Source organism: Cervus elaphus, chromosome 17, assembly GCF_910594005.1.
Source record: "Cervus elaphus chromosome 17, mCerEla1.1, whole genome shotgun sequence".
NCBI classification, from domain to species: Eukaryota; Metazoa; Chordata; class Mammalia; order Artiodactyla; family Cervidae; genus Cervus; species Cervus elaphus.
The window spans coordinates 27,582,524-27,602,427 of record NC_057831.1 but is presented as its reverse complement, the minus strand read 5'-3'; the positions used below and the strand labels follow the sequence as shown (position 1 = coordinate 27,602,427).

General features: G+C 39.6%; 1 protein-coding gene across 5 annotated transcripts in view; it reads left to right on the top strand.

Annotated features, from left to right (window-relative positions):
• Nucleotides 1-3,315: 3,315 nt before the first annotated feature.
• RAP1GDS1 (Rap1 GTPase-GDP dissociation stimulator 1) overlaps nt 3,316-19,904 on the top strand; it is a 152,310-nt gene continuing 135,721 nt past the window's right edge. For 3 of the 5 annotated variants that reach the window (XM_043870710.1, XM_043870712.1, XM_043870709.1), the window contains exon 1: nt 3,363-3,494. In XM_043870710.1, coding sequence (XP_043726645.1) covers nt 3,491-3,494 — 4 coding nt within the window. In that variant the 5' untranslated portion in view covers nt 3,363-3,490. Of the gene's footprint in view, nt 3,495-19,904 lie in introns of all 5 variants that reach the window. The other 2 variants (XM_043870714.1, XM_043870713.1) reach the window with 2 other exon arrangements.

Sequence of the window (19,904 nt, the reverse complement as noted above, 5' to 3'; positions counted from 1 at the left end):
ACTATAAATGGAAGAAGCATGGAAAAGCAAAGCAAGTGAACTTGAGAATCTGGAAGAGATTAATGTAGGTTAAAGAAAGAGAGAGGGGCAGAGAATGAGGAGCAGCAACACAAAAGCCCCAGGGTGGTCTTCTGGAAAGGTCCAAAACGAAAGTGGAACATGGTAGGGTGTATGTGTGTGTAGCTTGCATTGGTGTGTTATGGATTGAATCATGTTCCCTGCAAATTTACATGTTGAAGTCCTAGCCCTCAGTATATCAGAATGTGACCTTATTTGGAAATAGTGTCACTGCAGGTATAATTAAAGATGAGGTCAGATTAGAGTAGCTGGGCCGCTAATCGAAAATGACTGGAGTGCTCATAAAAAAGAAAAATTTCAAGAGACATGCCGTGTGAAGGATGGAGATACATGAGCACAAGCCAAGAAATCACTGGAGGCTAGGGGAGGTCTGGAAGAAATCTTTCTCCAGTGCCTTCACAGTAAGCATGGCCCTGCCCACACTTTGATTTCAGACTTTTGGCCCCTAGAACTGTACGAAAATACATTCCTGTTATTCTAAGCCAAGAAGCTTGTGGTACTTAGGAAATTAATTCAAGCCTGTAAGACTATTTTGAGGTAACCAGCAAGAGCATTTTTATATCACAGAAAGGGAAGTAGTGTACAAGGAGTGAAGTGCCTGACCATCTCGGGCAACAGAAAAGTTTGTGTTTCTGTTTTTTGTGTTTTTTTTTTGCCAAAGCAGGCAGCTTTTATACACCTTTCAGAGAAAGACTTCTTTCTGAGAAAACAGGGACTCAGACTTGGGATAGCAAGGGTTCTTGACCTTGAATTATCTCTCTCTGGCAATAAGGATGCCATCTATACTCCTGATTGTTGTTCACTCAAGTTGTGTTCCACTCTTTGCGACCGGACTGCAGCACTCCAGGCTACCTTGTCCTTCACTATCTCCTTGAGTTTGCTCAAATTCATGTTAATTGAGTCGGTGATGCTATCTAACCACTTCGTCCTCTGCTGCCCTCTTATTTTGCCTTCAGTCTTTCCCAGTATCAAGGTCTTTTCCAATGAGTCGACTCTTCACATCAGGTGGCCAAGTACTGGAGCTTCAACTTCAGCATCAATGTCCTTCCAACAAATATTCAGGATTGGTTTCCTTTAGGATTGACTGGTCCTTCTGATATATAGAGGACGTCTCATATGGGAAATTTACTTCATGCTTTCAGGGGAACAAATGATCACAGTGGTCTTTTTGCACTGGATGTTTCTCAACCATAATTTCAAATAATAAGTACGCCATAGTAGCATATTTAAAGGGAAGTCTGCCCTGCACCCCGTCAGTAGCGCTTAGAACAGTGCCTGACACCTGGGAAGCACTCGGTAAACGTTACCCGCTTTTGTTATTCAATATTATTGCCTTTACTTATTTGAAGTCCTTTAAGCAGTCAATAAGTAACAGCTTTTGTTAGTGCTTCTTCGCATCAACAGCTGAAGGACCATTACAACCGAGAGAAATGAAAATAATTTTACATATTCCCCTCACCCGGAATTAGGGCTGAGAGGCAGAGGTGACCAAGCCTGAAAAAAAAAAAAAAAGCAGCAGCCAAAAAAGTCTAATAGTTGTGACTTCTGTTGTTACATTGTATTTTCTTGTTTTACCAAACATCTCTCTTTTTACTTATCATGTTTCATTTTTGTTTTAGAAAATTTGACCTCTGCTCAACAAGTTACAAGGGCTTCCCTGGTGACTCTGGTAAAGAATCCACCACCCCAGGAGATGGAGGTTCTATTCCTGGGTCTGGAAGATCCCCTAGATAAGGAAACGGCGATCCACTCCAGTATTCTTGCCTGGGAAATCGCATGGACAGAGAAGCCTGGCGCCCTATGGTCCCTGGTGTTGCAAAGAGTTGGACACGACTTAGCGACTGAACAAGTTACAAAACCTATTTTGACTTGTGTGGTATCAGTTATACAAATAGAAACTGAGCTGATTTTAAAGGGGCCACGTGTGAAGAGGGGGCTTTTTCTCAACAGTGAATATAAAAAGTGGAAAAAGGAAAGCAATTTCCATTTAGCTATTCATCATCTCTCATAGGTTGTGCTGCTTGACTGCGCCCTTTCCCCTGCAGGACTACAGTTGCTGCTGCCTCGGGAGAGCGACCAGGTTCCTCAACCCAACCACCAAAGTGGGGTCAGGGAACAACCAGAGCGGCGAAATAGGTCCCCCGCCCCGCCTCCTCTCCCAGGGCAGAGAAGCGAAGACCAGCCTCCGCGCCGCGCGCATGCCCAGTTGGGAGGGCGCCCTCACTAGGGACCGCGAGGCTCAGGTTTTCCCAGCTGTTGGGGAGGTGTGGGGAGCAGGCGGCGGCCTCGCGGACCCAGGAAACTCCGACCGATGTATCCTGAGGGGCCGCAGGCAACTCTGCGGACTTTTTAATTTTCCTTGTGCCTGCCGCGATCAAAGGGAGCCGAGCACATCCCGGCAGGGTGGCGCCCACGGCCAGGGCACCCTAGTCACATAGCTTTTCAGGTGTCCTCCGGGGAACGGAAGGCCGCACTCCTCTGGAAGGAGATCAACACTTTTCTGAAGAAATCCCGGGACGGTCACTCCTCTCGTTTGCCGAACCTTTTTTTTTTTTAAACTGGCCACAGACAAGACAGTCCTAATGCTGAGCGCCCTCCCAGCGGCCGCCTCCTTGCTTTGTGCCCAGCGGGCCCACAGGCTGCTCTGAAAACGGGCGTTCTCAGGTATCTGTCTCCAGAGTCAATGGCCTCATGGCCAGGACGTCCATCCCACCTTCATTGCAGGACGTCCGCTTTGCTTCCCGACCACCCTCCGGGTCTAAGAAGGCCCAGCGTCTCCTCCTTCGGGAAATTCCCGCCGGTGCACCTAGACTGCCCCGAAATGAGCACGGGCCCGTTTTCCGGGTGTGGGTTTGCGGGGGTCATAGTAGAAAGCCAGGTGTAGTAGGCCGGGCTCAGCGTCCCGGCGCCCAGCCTCTGAAGGCTCACCCTCGGCCCCTCGGGCGGCCGCCATCAAGCCGCCGCCGCAGCTGCAGCCGGCCAGCAAACACACGCCCACCCGCACGCTCGGATTCTCTGGCCCGGGGCGGCTGGAGGCGGGGGAAGGACGCACTGAGCATGCTCGGTGGGGAGGGCGGGGCGCTCTCGGACGGCGCGTCGGGGCGGGCGCTCCTCCGGCTGGGCTCGGCGCCTCCGCCGCCCGCCCGCCCGCTCGCTCGGAGCCGCGCCCGCCGCAGGCTGCGCCCGCCGCGCCCGCCCCGCCCCGCCCCGCCCCGCCCCCCGCCGCTCGTCCCCGCCGCGGCCGCGCCGTCTGCAGCAGCAGCAGCGGCAGCTGCTCCTCCCCGGCGGCCGCCCCCCGCGGGTCCCTCCCTGGCTGCGGGAGAGACCGAGGTAGACGGAGGACACAGCGCCGCGCCGCCCGCACCGGAGACCTTCGCCTCGCCCTGCCGGCTCCTCACCCTCTGGGAGGAACATGGGTAAGTCATCCTTCCTCCCCCGTCATCGCCTGACATATTTCTCTTTCTCGGTGTGTTGCAGGGTGGGAAGCATTTCTCGCGCAAAGTTGCCGGATTTCTCATTTCCACGGGTGTGAGGCAGTGGCTGTTCCTCCGGGGAGAGTCGGCACACGCGGAACGCACGCCGGGTCCGCGAACTGGGAGGGTGCCGAGTGCGGGGTGGGGTCGGGCCGCGGGGCCGGACCGCCGCCCGGCTCTCGGGCACCTCGCTGCCTAGCCTCCCCTCCTCCATTCTTCCTGCCCGAGCCGGTGCTCGGGCACCACGGAGCCTGCCTCGCGGGCTCGCAGCCGCTGCCCCTTCGCGTTTCCTTTCCCCGGCGGCTGCTGGGCTGGAGGCTCGGGTCGGACGGCCAGAAAGACCACTTCACCCAACTTCCCTGCCAGGGCGACCTTTCCCCACTGTGGGGACTGCTCATCCCAAGGCGAGGAGGTGTGAGCATGTAGTTTGTGGGGGAGATTTTACAACCTGCACGGGAATTATATTTGTTGGGGGAGAGCGGACAGTCTCATAGGTTGAAAGGATGACTTGTCAGAGGCCACGAGGAACGTGAGGAAGGATGGATAGAGCCTGCTAGCTGTTGAGTTAGTGTTGAGTGGCTATAATGTAGCAGTATTCCTGCGCTCAACCCGCTTTCTTGGTTCCTTCGCCTGTCTACTGTAGTGGGAAACTGCACCCTGTAACATGGTACCGAACTTACATGTTAGTTATCCTTCCGGCTTTCTTTGCCGAAATCTACATAATCTGATTTTAGTTATTTTTTTTGTTGATGTCAAGAGTTTTGGATATTTAAAAGCAAGTATCTTTTATAAAAGTGCATGTAATTTATCCTATTTTTTTTTTCACAGTATACTTAATTTTGAAGTTCAGTAATTGCAAAAACGTCTCATGGATACTGTAATGTAATTAAAAGACCAAAGTTTTTTTTAAAATGCTAGCAATTTGGAATGCCATGCTTCTCCAAGTTCCCCAGTTTGTTTCCATTCCTGTCTATTATAGTTTCCTCTTTTTAAAATTTGCTACATTGGCATATGTCAACTCGGACTTTTCCCACCCCTTCCCCGCAAGTTATTTTAAGCTTCAGATGAGTGTGGTCCTTTCATCTGTCAATGCAGTACTCAGCACGTCCAGAGTTAGGTCATGGCAACTCAGAATCTTCAAAGAAGTGTCTAAATCTAGAAATGGTGTGGATGGAGCTTACTTGAAAAGCAAATGCTCCAGGCTCTGATTCAGACCTTTGGCTGTGTATCAGGAAGAGGTCATTGTTACAAGAGAAGGTGGTATGAATGAAAAATGAATCTAAGACCCAGAATTTTATTTTCACTTGTTCAATTTTTTCCTTTTTAATGTCCTACTGGTATGCTGAACAGATTTCTGTAAAAATTGGGTGTTCCATTTATATGTACCTAGCGTTTCCCTGGGAGTAGAATATTAGTTCAGATTATTGGAGGCATAGTTTGTCTTTCCCTTGAACAGAACAAAATTTTTCTTGTTAATTATAGGCCACAAGTTTGGCCTATAAACTATATTTCACCATGTTTCAAGCTGAGCTAATAAAAATCTGTTTAAAATTTTAACTTGCATGTTGAATCAGTACCATTTCACTGGAAAAAAATTAAATTCTATTGCAATACTACTAAAAAAATACTTTAATTAAAAATAATCTTGAAATCTTGAATGTTATTACTTGATTTCAAAGAAAGTTAAATCCATTCCTCATTTGAAGCTTCTCAGGTATACTCTGACTAAATTACTGTCTTCTCATATCATTCTGTTTGTACCTTGTTGGAAGCTTTTTAGCTCTTACATAATCAGCTTTATAATGGAGTTGTTTATGTGTGTGTGTTGTGCGTTTAGTCATGTGTTCCAGAAGATGAAAATTGTGTCTTATTAATTTTTGGGTCCTCCACAGTGCTTTCCACATAGTAGGTATTCAGTAAATCTTTGAATTAACTGTTGAACTGGAAACCCATCTATTATTGTGAACTTGTGAACCTGTAAGTATGGACTCTGACAACGTTTGACTTGGTAGATGTTAGGGAGGTAATGGAGGTGTGAAGGAAGTGGGAACAGAGAAGTATAATTACACTATGATTGCTCTTCTCTCTTTCTCAAAAAAAAAAGTTGAGCTGTCTTAAGAAGTATGGGTTTTGGAGCAGCCACCAGGCAAGCTATTTCTTTCTACATTGCTGTCTTCAGTGGTATGGCGGTTTAGTTTGTGATCAGTAGGTACATATAATAATGTAAAACTGAAAGCTTGGGAAGCAATTTTATATTCTAAGCCAAGGAAGTTATTGTAGCAATTCATACATACATAAGGGGTATACTGGTTACTGGTAGGGCAAAAAAATCACTTATTAATGTCTTTTCAAGAAATATATAGGTGGTTTAAAAAAAATCTTGTGGCAGTGATTTTCTCCATAACAAACTGAAGGAAACTTCTTATGTGGTCTTATGGATCTTGGCTGTTATTTTATATATATATTAAAATTCAATGTATACTTCATATTTGAATATCAACCACATGTAATATACTACAGGAGGATAAAGATTAATAAAACATTTTTAAAGTTTCTTATACTCTTAAGGAACAATATGATACATACACAGATAACTGTAATAGAAATAAAGTATGAGTGATACAGAAGACCTTAATATGATTTATACTTTCCGACGATGGAGAGAAGTTTTCAGAAAAATGATGTTATTTGAACCAGTATTTGGTTAAGCTTCTGAAAGATAGAAATGGAGACTGTTAATCAGGATGGGAGTGGAGGGAAAGAAATGACGTAAATGAAGGTACAGTGGTAGGAACATTCAGACTTTCAGGATATGATTAAATAATCATGTTTGGCTACAGCAAAAGGTAAGGAAATAGTGGGTGACAGAGATGAAAAAGTATTAACAGGTAAGGAACAGATAATGAAGGCCTCTAATGTCAAGCTGAAGTTGTTTTTGGACTTAACTTGTCCTTTGAGGGACTGTTAAACATTTTATGCAGTTAAGTATTGGAGCACATTGTGGTTTAGGAAAATTAATTTGTTAATTGAGTGCAGGATGGATTGGATGAGAAACTAGAGAATGGTTAAGAAGGCGGTTGCAGTTGGGTGAAAATATGTACTAGCCTGAACCAGGCTATGGCAGTAGGAATAGAATGTGGCACATAAAGAATATAGAGTTAAGAAAGGAGTCCTACATTATTACATGGGAATACTGAGAATGTGGGATCTATTAAATATATATTCAGTCCATTGGAAGAGGCCACATGAATGGTCAGTTTTGCACCTGATGGACTATTTAGCTTTTCCTTTAGCTTCTCTACTTCTTGATGACAAGGATTCTCATACTAGGTTTTGAAATACATTTCTAACACTAGTGTATCACACGTGGAGCTGGCAGTAAAAATTTGTTGACTGACCAAAACTGGGTAAAAAATATATAATGGTTATTTTAACTCTCAAGAAAGGATTTGATCTTGATACCTGAAAATTACCCACCAATATCCTGAGATAATATTTGAAGTTAGGTAGGAGGATGAGAGCCAACAAAGAAAAAGAAGAAAATATATCCAAGGTAAGAGTCTTGAGGAATGCCTCATCCTTAGGAAAAAAGAATGAAATGATTTGACACTGAAAAAGACTGTAATAGGTAGGAGTGAAAGACTAGTATTGGTTGATTTCAAGAATGAAAGGTCAATGACTGCTGCTTCAGAACAGTGAGTAACAACGACTGAGAAAAGGCTCCAGGTTCATGTAGTTTGGTTAGGGTATTACCTCTGGTTAAGTATTTTCTAAAAAGCATCTTTATGAGGAATGATAGATTTGGAGGTCACCTGTAAAGGCTAAGTGGACAATGAACAGAATAAGTAGAAACAGAGTTCAATATATTTAGTAAATAGTATGGTATTCCTTGCCCTGTTGTAACATCTATAAGTAAGCGTGTAAACATTTTTTAAATGTCTCACATTGCATGGAATGACACGTGCTAATTTTTGGCTAACCAAAGTTTGTAATCTCACCATAGTGCCTCACATTTCTTTGACATTCTATGTTTTATGTCTCTGTGACTTAGTATAGTACCCTTTTTATTTTTGCAATATCTGTCATGTAGAGTGAGTTTAGAAATGGTTTTGTATTTTACGTGACATTTTGCATCAAAGATACTCTACTGATGAATGGTTTTATCACTTTATTTACTGTTAGTCTTTGTGAATTTGGGGTTTCTCTAGTTATATGTATGCCTCTAATTATACTCTTAGCTCATGGAGTTTTTCTCTATGTATAAGCCTTATGGATAAGTCTTTTTTTTTTTTTTGGCTTGCATTTCTAACTCTAGGAATAGGTTCATAGAAAAATAGTTAATATTGGTACTTTTACTTGTTCTTTACAAGTCACAGTAGAGCACTAAAATATTTTTGTAAGTTTGTAATCACTAAAAATTTATTGTTTTAAAAGAGCATATATACTGACTAGTTCAGTAATTTTTCTTATGTTGGCTTTATGTCTGTTTTGTATATACACCCCCCCCCCTTTTTTTTGTATATGGGAGAGGGCTAGATTTATTATCCTTGGTAGAGTCATATTCTGAAATCTATAGTACTACTATTGAGAAAGTCATAATAGCCTTAATTCACTTTGAGAACCATAATTTTAATTTTCTCAGCAGAATATTCAAGCCTCTAGGTACTTTTAAGGAAATGCTAGTGCTCTCTCCGGAGACTCCAGATCAGCTGAATTGAATCAGGTGATTCTGGCATTATTGGTAGCACCAGCCATAAAGAATTATGTAAATTTTTAATATCCACTCATGAACATCAGAAGAAATGGAGAAGGAAGAGCCACTCCTTTGTCAACTCTGTGTTAATTTCAGATAATCAAATGTTCAGAAAACTGATAAAGAAAAAATTTAAAATGCTTTCCTAGACGTTTAACTTGACAAATAGCTCTTTCTTATGGAGAGAAGAGCAAAAAAGATACCAGAGTAGCTTATAAAATCTTTTTTGGTTCGAAATTCTATGATACTTTGAAACTAAACTTTCAGATATGCTCAGTATCATGGATATTTAAGCTATGTTATCGTCCCTGTATAATTTGTTTCTCTTTATTGTTCAAGGGGCAATGTCTACTTGAGGTAAAAATTTCAGAGTATAAACCAGCTTGTTCAGTTCAGTTGAGTTCAGTCGCTCAGTCATATCCAACTCTTTGCAACCCCGTGAATTGCAGCACACCAGGCCTCCCTGTCCATCACCAACTCCCGGAGTTCACTCAAACTCATGTCCGTCGTGTCAGTGATGCCATCCAGCAATCTCATCCTCTGTCGTCCCCTTCTCCTCCTGCCCCCAATCCCTCCCAATATCAGGGTCTTTTCCAATGAGTCAACTCTTCGCATGAGGTGGCCAAAGTATTGGAGTTTCAGCTTCAGCATCAGTCCTTCCAATGAACACCCAGGACTGATCTCCTTTAGGATGGACTGGTTGGATCTCCTTGCAGTCCAAGGGACTCTCAAGAGTTTTCTCCAACACCACAGTTAGCTTTGTCTAAATAGGTGACCTAAAATACCATTACCCATGCTGGCTAAGATATAGATGCTGAATTCAAATGGCAGAGTAATTCAGTGCATCTGTTTATACAGGTTTTGATGGTAGAAGCATTCCAGGAGTTAAAGCTGAGAATTCGGATAGTGATAAATGGGAATAGTTAAATTGAGCTGCTAGCCGTAATTGGCTATACTTATAAATTCCAAAGTCTTTCTGACTTATTGTTCACATAATTAATTTTTTCCATATCATTCTATATCTGATCCCTTCTCTAAATGCTCTTTTGCTCAATTTTGTTCCTGTTTTTGGCTTCAGCTACTATATATGCTGTTGGTGCCTAAAAATACATCTTTTTAACTAACAGATTCTTAGACATCCCTATGTGCATAGTTAATTCAGACTCATTGAGTTCAAAACTGAATTCATTATGTAATTTTTAATAATGATAACCAGAAGTGTGTTGATTAATGTTTCACCAGAAACCCTTCTCCAAAAAAGCTCTGATTTGTGGTGGTTGATTTCCTGTGAATGCATAGTTGGGAAGAAATGAGATGCAGCATACCAATATGATGATATCTACCATCTAGACATAATAGCTGCCTGAGCACAGATGATGATAAAATGTGGTAAGGTAATTAAGTAGTGATGACTTTTGAGTGTGAATAACTTTGATTTAGTGTAACTTACTTAGTTTTAAGTTTATGAAATTTAAATAACTGTCTCACAAAATTCCTAAAAATTTAATTTTCATGTGTCATGGGCTGGTGCATGGAGGCCCCGCAGTACACCTTTGAATTAATAATTATCATTTATTGTTGTTGTTCAGTCTCTCAGTCATGTCCAACTCTTTGTGACCCCGTGGACTGCAGCACGCCAGGCTTCCCTGTCCTTCACCATCTCCTGGAACTTGCTTAGTCTCCTGTCCGTTGAGTCGGTGATGCCATCCAACCATCTCATCCTCTGTCATCTCCTTCTTCTCCTGCCTTCAATCTTTCCCAACATTAGGGTCTTTTCTAATTTACTACCATTTGTTAAGAATTACTAGTGTCAGTTACCATGTTAAACCTTACGTTTTTTTCTCATATTTTTAAAGTTAGTTTTAATCTCTTCAATAGTTCTATGAAGTGGGCGACACTGTTCCCATTTTACTGACTCAAAGAATTACACAATTTATCCAAGGGGACAGAACCAAGTCTCTAAAATCCTTAAGAGTGATTCTTACATTTGTTAAAAAAAAAAAAAATTACTGGGCTCACCCTCAGAAATTCTGATTCAGTAGATGTGGGGTGGGCCAAGAATTTGCCTTGTCAAGACATTTCCCAGATGCTGCTCCACTTTGAATTGCATCTCCATAGAGCAGAAGTCTGCAGACTTTTTACATTAAGAACTAGATGGTAAGTATTTTAGACTTTGCAGGCCATGAGGCAAAATCAAAAATATTATTAATACATAGATAAGAGTGAAAATACATATGCGAGAAAGCAAATACCCACAAAATTTTTTTTGACTGCGTTCAGACTATAGCATGAATTGAACATGATTTATTGTAATACAGATCTCCTAATGAAAATATTGTAATTCTTTTTGAGGTAGCAATTTCATTTAATTGGGATTCACAGTTACCCTGTCATCAAATTTGATTGCAGTTGTTCATTTGTTAATGCAGGTCTGTAAAGGCATCTAACTGATTTTGTCTTGGAAATGTGTTCACACAGATAGGTGACACCAAATGCTGCTGTCAGTCATGGGCACGTGATCTTCGCGTTCATATTAGTTGTATGGAAGGCATTTATAGAATGCTTTTAGATTCTCTTTATTATTTGCTATTTAGTATGCTGTTCACATTGCAGATTAACCAGTTGAAAGTTAGAGGCTCCTTGATTACATAGTTAAATGGGTTTTGATATATGAAAGTTTCTTTTGCGCTTGCAGTGAAGTCTGAAAAAGACTGCTGGAACTATAGTTTGAACTTACATAATATGTCTGTAGCAAATTTATATATGCATGGAGATCTTGTTTTTAATTTTGACAGCAAAAGGAGTATATAAAGCAGATTAATGGTTATTTGTGATTTGAAAAATGTTGTCAAAATGACTTAACATAGTATGTTTTGCATATAAGTACTATTTTGCCTAGACTTTCAGGTCAAATTCAAGGAAACTTTATCAATCTGCAGCAAAATACAATTTCCAAAGGTATTCATTGTTTAATAATGGTTGAAGGCTTTTCTTTTTGTTCAGAAATTTCAGTCTCACTGTTGAGCTTGGGGGAAAAAAAAACCTCACAATAAAACCATACAATTGCTAAGCCCATAAGCTGTTGTGTGATAAGGCAAGTTAGGATATTCAGCTTCTATTTTTTATCAAAGTAGAAACAACTGACAGTGGTTAAATCTTTAGGAGTGAATGAAGTTGATAGTATTAGTTCAATAATACATTTTAGTTTAAAGTGTTTTCCCATAAAATAACTGCTGATGAATAATATAATAAAGAAACATAGGCTTTATATACCTTATTTTCACAAACTTTATAAATTTATTCTACTAAGCCTTTTACTGTTTCTCACATGTTTTTATCACCATCAGTTGTTACACATCTTAGTAGCTTCCACCTTAGGTTGTACTGAGTTAATGTTTTCTCAGTTTGAAAAATATTTTTGCCTGTTGTATGCAGTCTTTACAGACGGCCAATCCTTTAGTCACTTCATGTTCATCACTGCCTTTTCGAAAATAAGAACACTATGCAGTATCTCAATTATCTGCTAATTTATCAAGAACCAAAGAAAACCTTTCAAAATTATTTGCCTTGTCTTCTAATTGAATATTGATATTGAATTGAATATTGAATATTGCTCCCAGTGCTTTTACCGTAGCTGTCTTACCGAAAGACTATTCTTAAACATGTTTTCCCCCCTCTGCAAATGTTTCTTTGGTTGCTGTAGTCAAAATGCAGTTTAATTAACACACCACGAGTAAATAGCTTTCTCTGGTTAACTAACAGGTGCACAACTCGGAAACTTAACTTTGTTTGCAAATTCATTTTCACTTTTTATTTTTGTGAAGAAACTCTGCTACAATGAAGTACTTTGTTTTATGTTTTCTGGTTCCTCTGATTAATTTGCTCTGAATTATGAATATGATGGATACTTAGTCTGGTTATATAGACATATGTTAAATTTTTCTAGTGTAGCTGTAGTGTCATTGTGTGATACAGTGGTTTGCCATCTAATTCAGTAGCAGAATAACCCATGTGCCCCTTAAAACATTAAAAGCATATTTGAAGTATAGTTTTCTCTTTTTGTTTTGATGTGATTGCTGTTGTTGAGTTGGTAAGTTGTGTCCAGCTCTTTTGCAGCCCTATGGATTGTAGTCCACCAGGCTCCTCTGTCCATGGGATTTCCCAAAAAGAATACAGGGGTGGGTTGCCATTTCCTTCACCAGGGGATCTTCCCAACCCAGGGATCAAACCTGCATGTCCTGCATTGGCAGGTGGATTCTTCACCACTGAGCCAGCTGTGAAGCCCTTCGATGTGATGGTCAAAGTGAAATGTTGTGGTATTGCGCTACACATGGCGCTTGACACACTGAGCAGTCACAACTGTGTCACTGCAGTTCGTAGCACCTCAGAAACAGTGTAAAGTGATGAGAATACCACGTATGGTTGCTGTCTCAACTACTCATCTCTGTTACAGTGAAGTGAACCCAGGTATAGACAGTGATTAAAGGAATGAATTGTGTCCCAGGGAAGCTATTTGTGGACACTGAAATTTGAATTTCGTGTAATTTGCACATTATGAAATACATTCTTCTTTTGACTTTTTCCAACCATTTACAGATGTGAAAACCATTTTACTCGTGGGCTATATAAAAACAGGCAGTGAGCTGTAGTTGGCCAACTTCTACTATAGAGTAATGCTATACTACCTCACCTTTCCCCAAGACTTTTTCTTCCTTGTGAATTCTGTACACTGATGGTATCACCATTTATTTAGTGAACCATCCCTAAAATCTAGCATCATGCTACTTCCAATACTTGTTGAGGTCCCTCAATTCTAAGAATTCTATCTCCTTGAATCAGTCCCTCCTTTCTCCACTGTAAACTTGTCAGTTCACCTCTGCAGACCACTTTAGTGCTCTAAGAGATGTTCTTTCTCTCAGCCATACCCCTTTTAAGTTCTCACATGCTTCTAGAGTACTCTTTTCTAAAATGTGAATCTAATTATTTCACTCCTTAGATATTTTTTTCAGTAGCTTTCCAACGTGTGTAACAGGGTTTCCAAACTAAATGAAACTATTTGATTAAGGAGGGTTAAATGGTAATCTTTTCATGCAGATGAGCTTTGCATGTTAAATCTAAAGGAATATTTATTTTCATAAAAATGTATGCTTTCATTTTTCTTGGGGAAAAAATACCTCTTTTCTTACATTTTCTCACTCCTGGTAAAAGACAAAGTTTAGAAAATGTAGAGAAAAGTGTTGAGAAAAAGTAGAGAAATATGTCTCTCTACCATAAGAAAAACAGCAGTGAAAGCATGATGAATAGCAGCTAACACTGGGCCTCACCTGAGGAAATGATGGGACTGTGGCAAACTAGAGAGTATGTGCCCAGCCTAAAAGAGGAATTCACTACTCAACTCCAGCCAGTTTTGCCATGTACAAAGGTGGAATCAAGGAAGCCAGCTTTTGGATTTTCAAAAGAAACTTGAAATTACATTTTTATCTGCATACTTCAGATTGTTGCTTTTCAGAATTATAAGATCCAGAGTTTCAAACAATGACATCTATCTGGTTCTGTCCTTTTCTAGCCAGATTTTAGAACTGAGGTTTAATGAGGTTAAGAGGCTTGCCCAGCTTCAACCATGTAGTTAGGTGCAGTGTCAGATCTAGAATCTTGATTTCCTAACTCCTAGCCTAGTGTTCTGTTCATTATACTAGGCCAGCTCCCATTTAATGAAAAAAAAAGTGCTCATGACACACACACAGGAACAAGCTTGTAATGAGGATTCATTCAGGTAAATAGGCTGGTGGAGAACACTTCACTCATTCCTACTGCCAGAGTCCAGGCCCCTCGTCTCATTCCTGTGCTACCGAGACCATTTCTTAGTTGGCCTCTCTGTTACCACTCTGTGGCTCTCCAATCTTTTCTACATACTATAATCAGTCTTTAAGACACTGCATCGATCATATCACCTTTCTGCTGAAGATCTAATGTTGCTTCAGCTGCCTATTACATCGAGTCTAATCTCTGCTTAGCTTTCAGGATCCATAGAAATCTGCTGTCTCTCTTGTATTTCTCACTAGTCTGAAATACATCTTCCTTACATAATACATAATCTTAATTTAGAGATTAAGATTAATCTGCTGACCTCTCATACTGGTCTCTTATTTCTCTGGATACCTCTCACTTCTTGAACTGTAACACATCTAGTAATCTAATTTTAGTTGCTCAATGTTTTATATTTCTTATTGGTATTCAGTAAATACTTGTTTGTTCATGTTACAGAATCCCTGCAGATTCAGGTCTTCTCCTAATTTAACAACATTATCCTATAGTGATGATAGACATGTCTCTAATAGAGCTTGCAAACCAGCAGTCATTGGGCCCAACATAGTTTTGGATCCATAGGTGGATCCATAGGTGGATTTTTTTAGCAGAGTCTTAGAAATTGGAATTAGTTGTTAACATTTAAATAATCAGGAAATCGCTGATAAAAATCTGCTTCAGCTTATCTTTTTGTTGTTGGGTTTTTTTTTTTTTTTTTGCTTCAGCTTATCTTGAAAAATTAAGCATTTTGAATCCTTGAACCTACTGTATTTCAGTTGGTGACAATTAGTGATAATAGTCCTTTAGGCAGGGTATGAGGTCCCCGGCTCATTATTTACTATTATCTTAAATCCTATAGATTCCTCGGTACTCTCTCATTCTTGAAAGTATTTAAATTTGCAGTGTCTAAAATTTCTATTATAGCTATTGAACTACTAAAGAGTTAATTGTATTCAAACCTGTGACACAATTGAACTTATTACTTTTTGAAAATTAATACATTTATTTTAAAATCAACAAATTATTGTGAAAATTATACCATGCCACTTGTCAAGAGCAAAATTAACTATCTGTGATATGAATGGTCATCAGCAATGATTAAACCGAATTTTCAGTTGATCAAATAATGTAAGAAATCAAAGAGAGGATAGAATCTCTGGTCTTCCAGACGTTGACTGTTTTTGTATCACCTTTGGCAGGCTTTCCTGATGGCTCAGTAGTAAAGAATCCACCTGCCTGTGTAGGAGATGTGGGTTCAGTTCCTGGATGGAGAACATCCCCTGGAGAAGGAAATGGCTACCCACTCCAGTATTCTTGCCTGGGGAATCCCATGGACAAAGGAGCCTAATGGGCTGCAGTCCATGGGGTCACAAAGAGTCAGACATGACTTAGGGACTAAACAGCAACATAGACTTTGGCAAGTTGGATAAGCTCTTTAAATCTTCGTTTCTTGCATGTGCAGTCACTCAGCTGTGTCCAACTTTTTGTGACCCTGTGGACTGTAGCCCACCAGGCTCCTTTATCCTCCAGGCAAGAATACTGGAGTGGGTTGCCGTTTCCTACCCCAGGGAATCTTCTTGGCCCAGGAATCTAACCTGCATCTCCTTCATTGGCAGGCAGATTCTTTACCACTGTGCCACTTGGAAGGCCCCCTCATTTCCTATATATCCTTAAAATATTATCATTATTATTGAAGGGGAATCACATAATAGATTTCAATAAGAATAGAAGGGATATGCCTGTTTCATAGGGGACTAATATAAATTATCATATGGAAAACTTTAAGCTCAGTTACCTAACAAAGACCTACTAGTCCCCCCAAAAAGATGTGTGTTATTTTTCCTTTTTTTATTTGCCCTCAAGTATAAAATACACTTTTTAGGGGAAAATAATGGCATGACATTTTAAAAAGTCATCAAAGTGCAATAAGACTGCTAAATTGTTTCCTGAGAATATTATTTTCTTATATATATACATATATATGTATATTAGTATTTTCTAACAGAATTATGTAAGGTTAATCAGTGACTTTCATAAACTCATATAATTTTAAATTATTTTTAAAAATAATTAAATTTTAAATTATTTTTTTCATTATATAAAAATGATTGTATAGAATGATTTCAGATAACTAATAAGTTCCTTGAATTTATTTAAGGAGTTTTGTTTTTTTATAGTCAGAAAAAAGTAACCAGCTATCATTGTACTTTAACAAAAAATTGTTTTCAAAACTGTGAGAAGTTCACATCATCTAAGCTTCTTTTTAACAAGAAATTTGTCAGGTTGTAAAAATTATTTTCTTTAACTCTTCTGAAAAATATTCCGCTTTGAAGATTCCTTGTTTGTCACTGAATGATATCTGGCTCTTTGTGACCCCATGGACTGTAGCCCACTAGGACCCTCTGTACATGGGATTTCCCAGGCAGGAATACTAGAGTGGGTTGCAATTTACTTTTCCAGGGAATTAAGGAACTCCATTATGAAAAATAAAACTGATATAATAAGAAAGTAGAATTTATGATATATTTATGCTTCACAGAAATATAAATGTTGGTTTATCTTTAAAGTTATAACATAAAGGTGGCTTCAAAAATACAATCAATTAGAACAAAGACAAAATTTATATGAGCTGACTAACTTAATTTCCTTTCAGTTGCCAGAACACATTTTTGGGGAGAGAAGTGTTAAGCTCCCAGAAAACATAACTGTCCACTGGGTCATATTTCTGACTTTTTTATGGTTTGTACAAATTACCACAAGTCAAGTCAGAAACACAAGATCACCATATTAGGCATTACAGAAAGTGACAAAATAAGTAATGTAAATAGTCCCGTTTTTTGTTTCTTTTAGAAAGCTTAACCCATAACTAGTAGGTAAAGAATAATATAAAATAATGAGTAATAGAAACAGATAAGGCCATAATTTGGATTTTAGAAAAAGAGAACCCCCCCCCCCAATGAATTTAAATGAGAGGATAGATTATATTTACCTTCTCAGCCATAGTACAGCTTCTCTGGAATATACAAGAGCTCACTACTTAAAATGATCATGAAAAGTTTTCCTAAAATTTATGTACTTATTCAGTTAAACACTTATTTGTACTAAACAGCGTTGTACTACCCTTGAGATATTAATACTATGGCAGAGACTGCTCCCTGATAAATTTCATTGTGATTTATTTTTTTAATCACATAACTAAGATGCATACAGTTGTTAGCTAGTATAACCATCTAACTTGGTTGGGTTATAAATCTATTATTGAAGAGCTTACATCTATATAAAGCAAGATACAGGTAGTCCTTGCTTTGTACAGCTCTGGTGCACATGAGATTTGAATGAGGTTCACTTAACGTGGCACTGTGCAGATTGCTTGGTCAGTGAGAAGAGCCTGGACTTTGAAGACACACATGTCTGGCTTTATCTCAACTTTGATATTTAACTTTCTGGGCAACTTATTCAGCTTTCAAATTCAGCTTTTCTCATCTGTTAAAATATAGGTAATAATAACAACAGCTATTTCTCAAGGTAGTTGCAAATACTATATAAAGTAACAATCTTATAAAAATTTCTGTTTCCAAAGCTGAAAATAGTTGTTTTTAGGAAATTTGATCTACTATTCAGAGCTAAAACCAACCAAAGGTTGTAATGCTCTTTGTTGTATTATATTAACCAAGTTAACCTCATGAATATTAAATTACTATACAGACTATATTTTCCAAACATGGCTGCAAGAACATCTCCTGGCCCCAGGTAGTCTTCTAAATTTTGTCACTCTCCATTGAGAGTTTGGGAGTTCTCTTCCTGTTGGATATGAGCATGCTTGTGACTCACTTGTAACCAATAGAAGGCAGCAGAGGTGATGCTCTGATTTCCTAGGTTCAGTTCAGTTCAGTCGCTCAGTCATGTCAGACTCTTTTCGACCCCATGGACTGCAGCACGCCAGACTTCCCTGTCCATCACCACCTCCCAGAGTTTGCTCAAACTCATGTCCATCAAGTCGGTGATGCCATCCAACCATCTCATCCTCCGTCATCCACTTCTCCTGCTTTCAGTCTCCCAGCTTCAGGGTCTTTTCCAGTGAGTAAGTTCTTTGCCTCAGGTGGCCAAAGTGTTGGAGCTTCAGCTTCAGCATCAGTCCTTCCAATGAATATTCAGGACTGATTTCCTTGAGGATTGCCTGGTTGGATATCCTTGCAGTCCAAGGGACTCTCAAGAGTCTTCTTCAATACCACAGTTCAAAAGCATCAATTCTTCGGTGTTCAGCTTTCTTTATAGTCCAGCTCTTACATCCATACATGACTGCTGGAAAAACCATAGCTTTCACAAGATGGGCCTTTGTTGGCAAAGTAATATCTCGACTTTTTAATACACAGTCTAGGTTGGTCATAGCTTTTCTTCCAAGGAGCAAGCGTCTTTTGATTTCACAGTGTAGTCACTATCTGTAGTGATTTTGAAGCCCAAGAAAATAAAGTCTGTCACTGTTTCCATTATTTCCCCATCTATTTGCCATGAAGTGATGAGACCGGATGCCATGATCTTAGTTTTTTGAATGTTGAGTTTTAAGCCACCTTTTTCACTCTTCTCTTTCACTTTCATCAAGAGGCTTTTTAGTTCCTCTTCACTTTCTGCCATAAGGGTGGTGTTATCTGCGTATCTGAGGTTATTGATATTTCTCCGGGCAATCTTGATTCCAGCTTGTGCTTCATCCAGCCCGGCATTTTGCATGATGTACTCTGTATATAAGCTAAGTAAGTAGGGTGGCAATAGTGACAGTAGGCTCAGGAGTGGAAGGCAGTGTTGCTTCTCCCTTGTTTATTGGGACACTGGCCTGCTCGGAGCCCTGGAAGTCTGAGACCCTCCTGATGCCATGCTTTAAGAAAGCTAGGCCATGTGGGAAGGCCTCAAGTGTCAGATCTCAGGTCAGCAGTCCTAATATTCATGTCTGTCCAGGCCGATCACCAGATGTGCGTGTGAATGAGCATCAGATGATTCAGATGATGCCAGCCTCAGCCACTGAGTCATTCCCAGAGACATTCCTAGCCTCGGAGACTGCATTGAGGCCCCAGACCTTGTGGAGACAACACAAGCCGTCCTCACTGTGCCCTTTGTGAATTCCTGGTTCATGGAATCTCTGAGCACAGTAAATTGGCTTTTGTTTTATGCCAGGAAGTTTGGGATGGTTTGTTATGTAACAGTAATAATTGGGACAGTTATAAAACTTGAAAGATTATACATTGTTTCAGTAAGAAACAGATTGCTGTTAAAACTCATCAAAGTGGGAACTACCTGCTGAATAAATGTTTACTGATTTTTTTTTCTTTTATTTCAGATGAAGATAGAGTAACATAATTTTTTCTATTAAGCAACATTTCCCTATGGTGTATTTTTCTTTTGACATTAATTCCCTTGAAAAATTATCTGTTGACTGTCTTGGCTATCAGAAAAGACAGATGCATGTTTAAACAATATTATAGGTTTTACTATAGCTTTTTCATAAATGTTACCTGTTGGCTAATAAAAAATGTCAAATCATTAATTACTCTTTTAAGTTAATAAGGATAGTTGCCACTGAAAATTGCATGTTTTTTCAAAACTTAATGGCCTAATAAAACCTCATTGGAACAAAGGAATATTTGTACTCCTCTCTCCAAATGAAAATTTAATTATTCTTCATGTTAATATTAATCTTATAACAATAAGCTTATAGTATTTTTGATGAAATTATTTGAATCTGTATCTTTCCTATCACTTTTGGAACACAGTGGGTTTTCTAAGTTTATTACCACTACATGAAA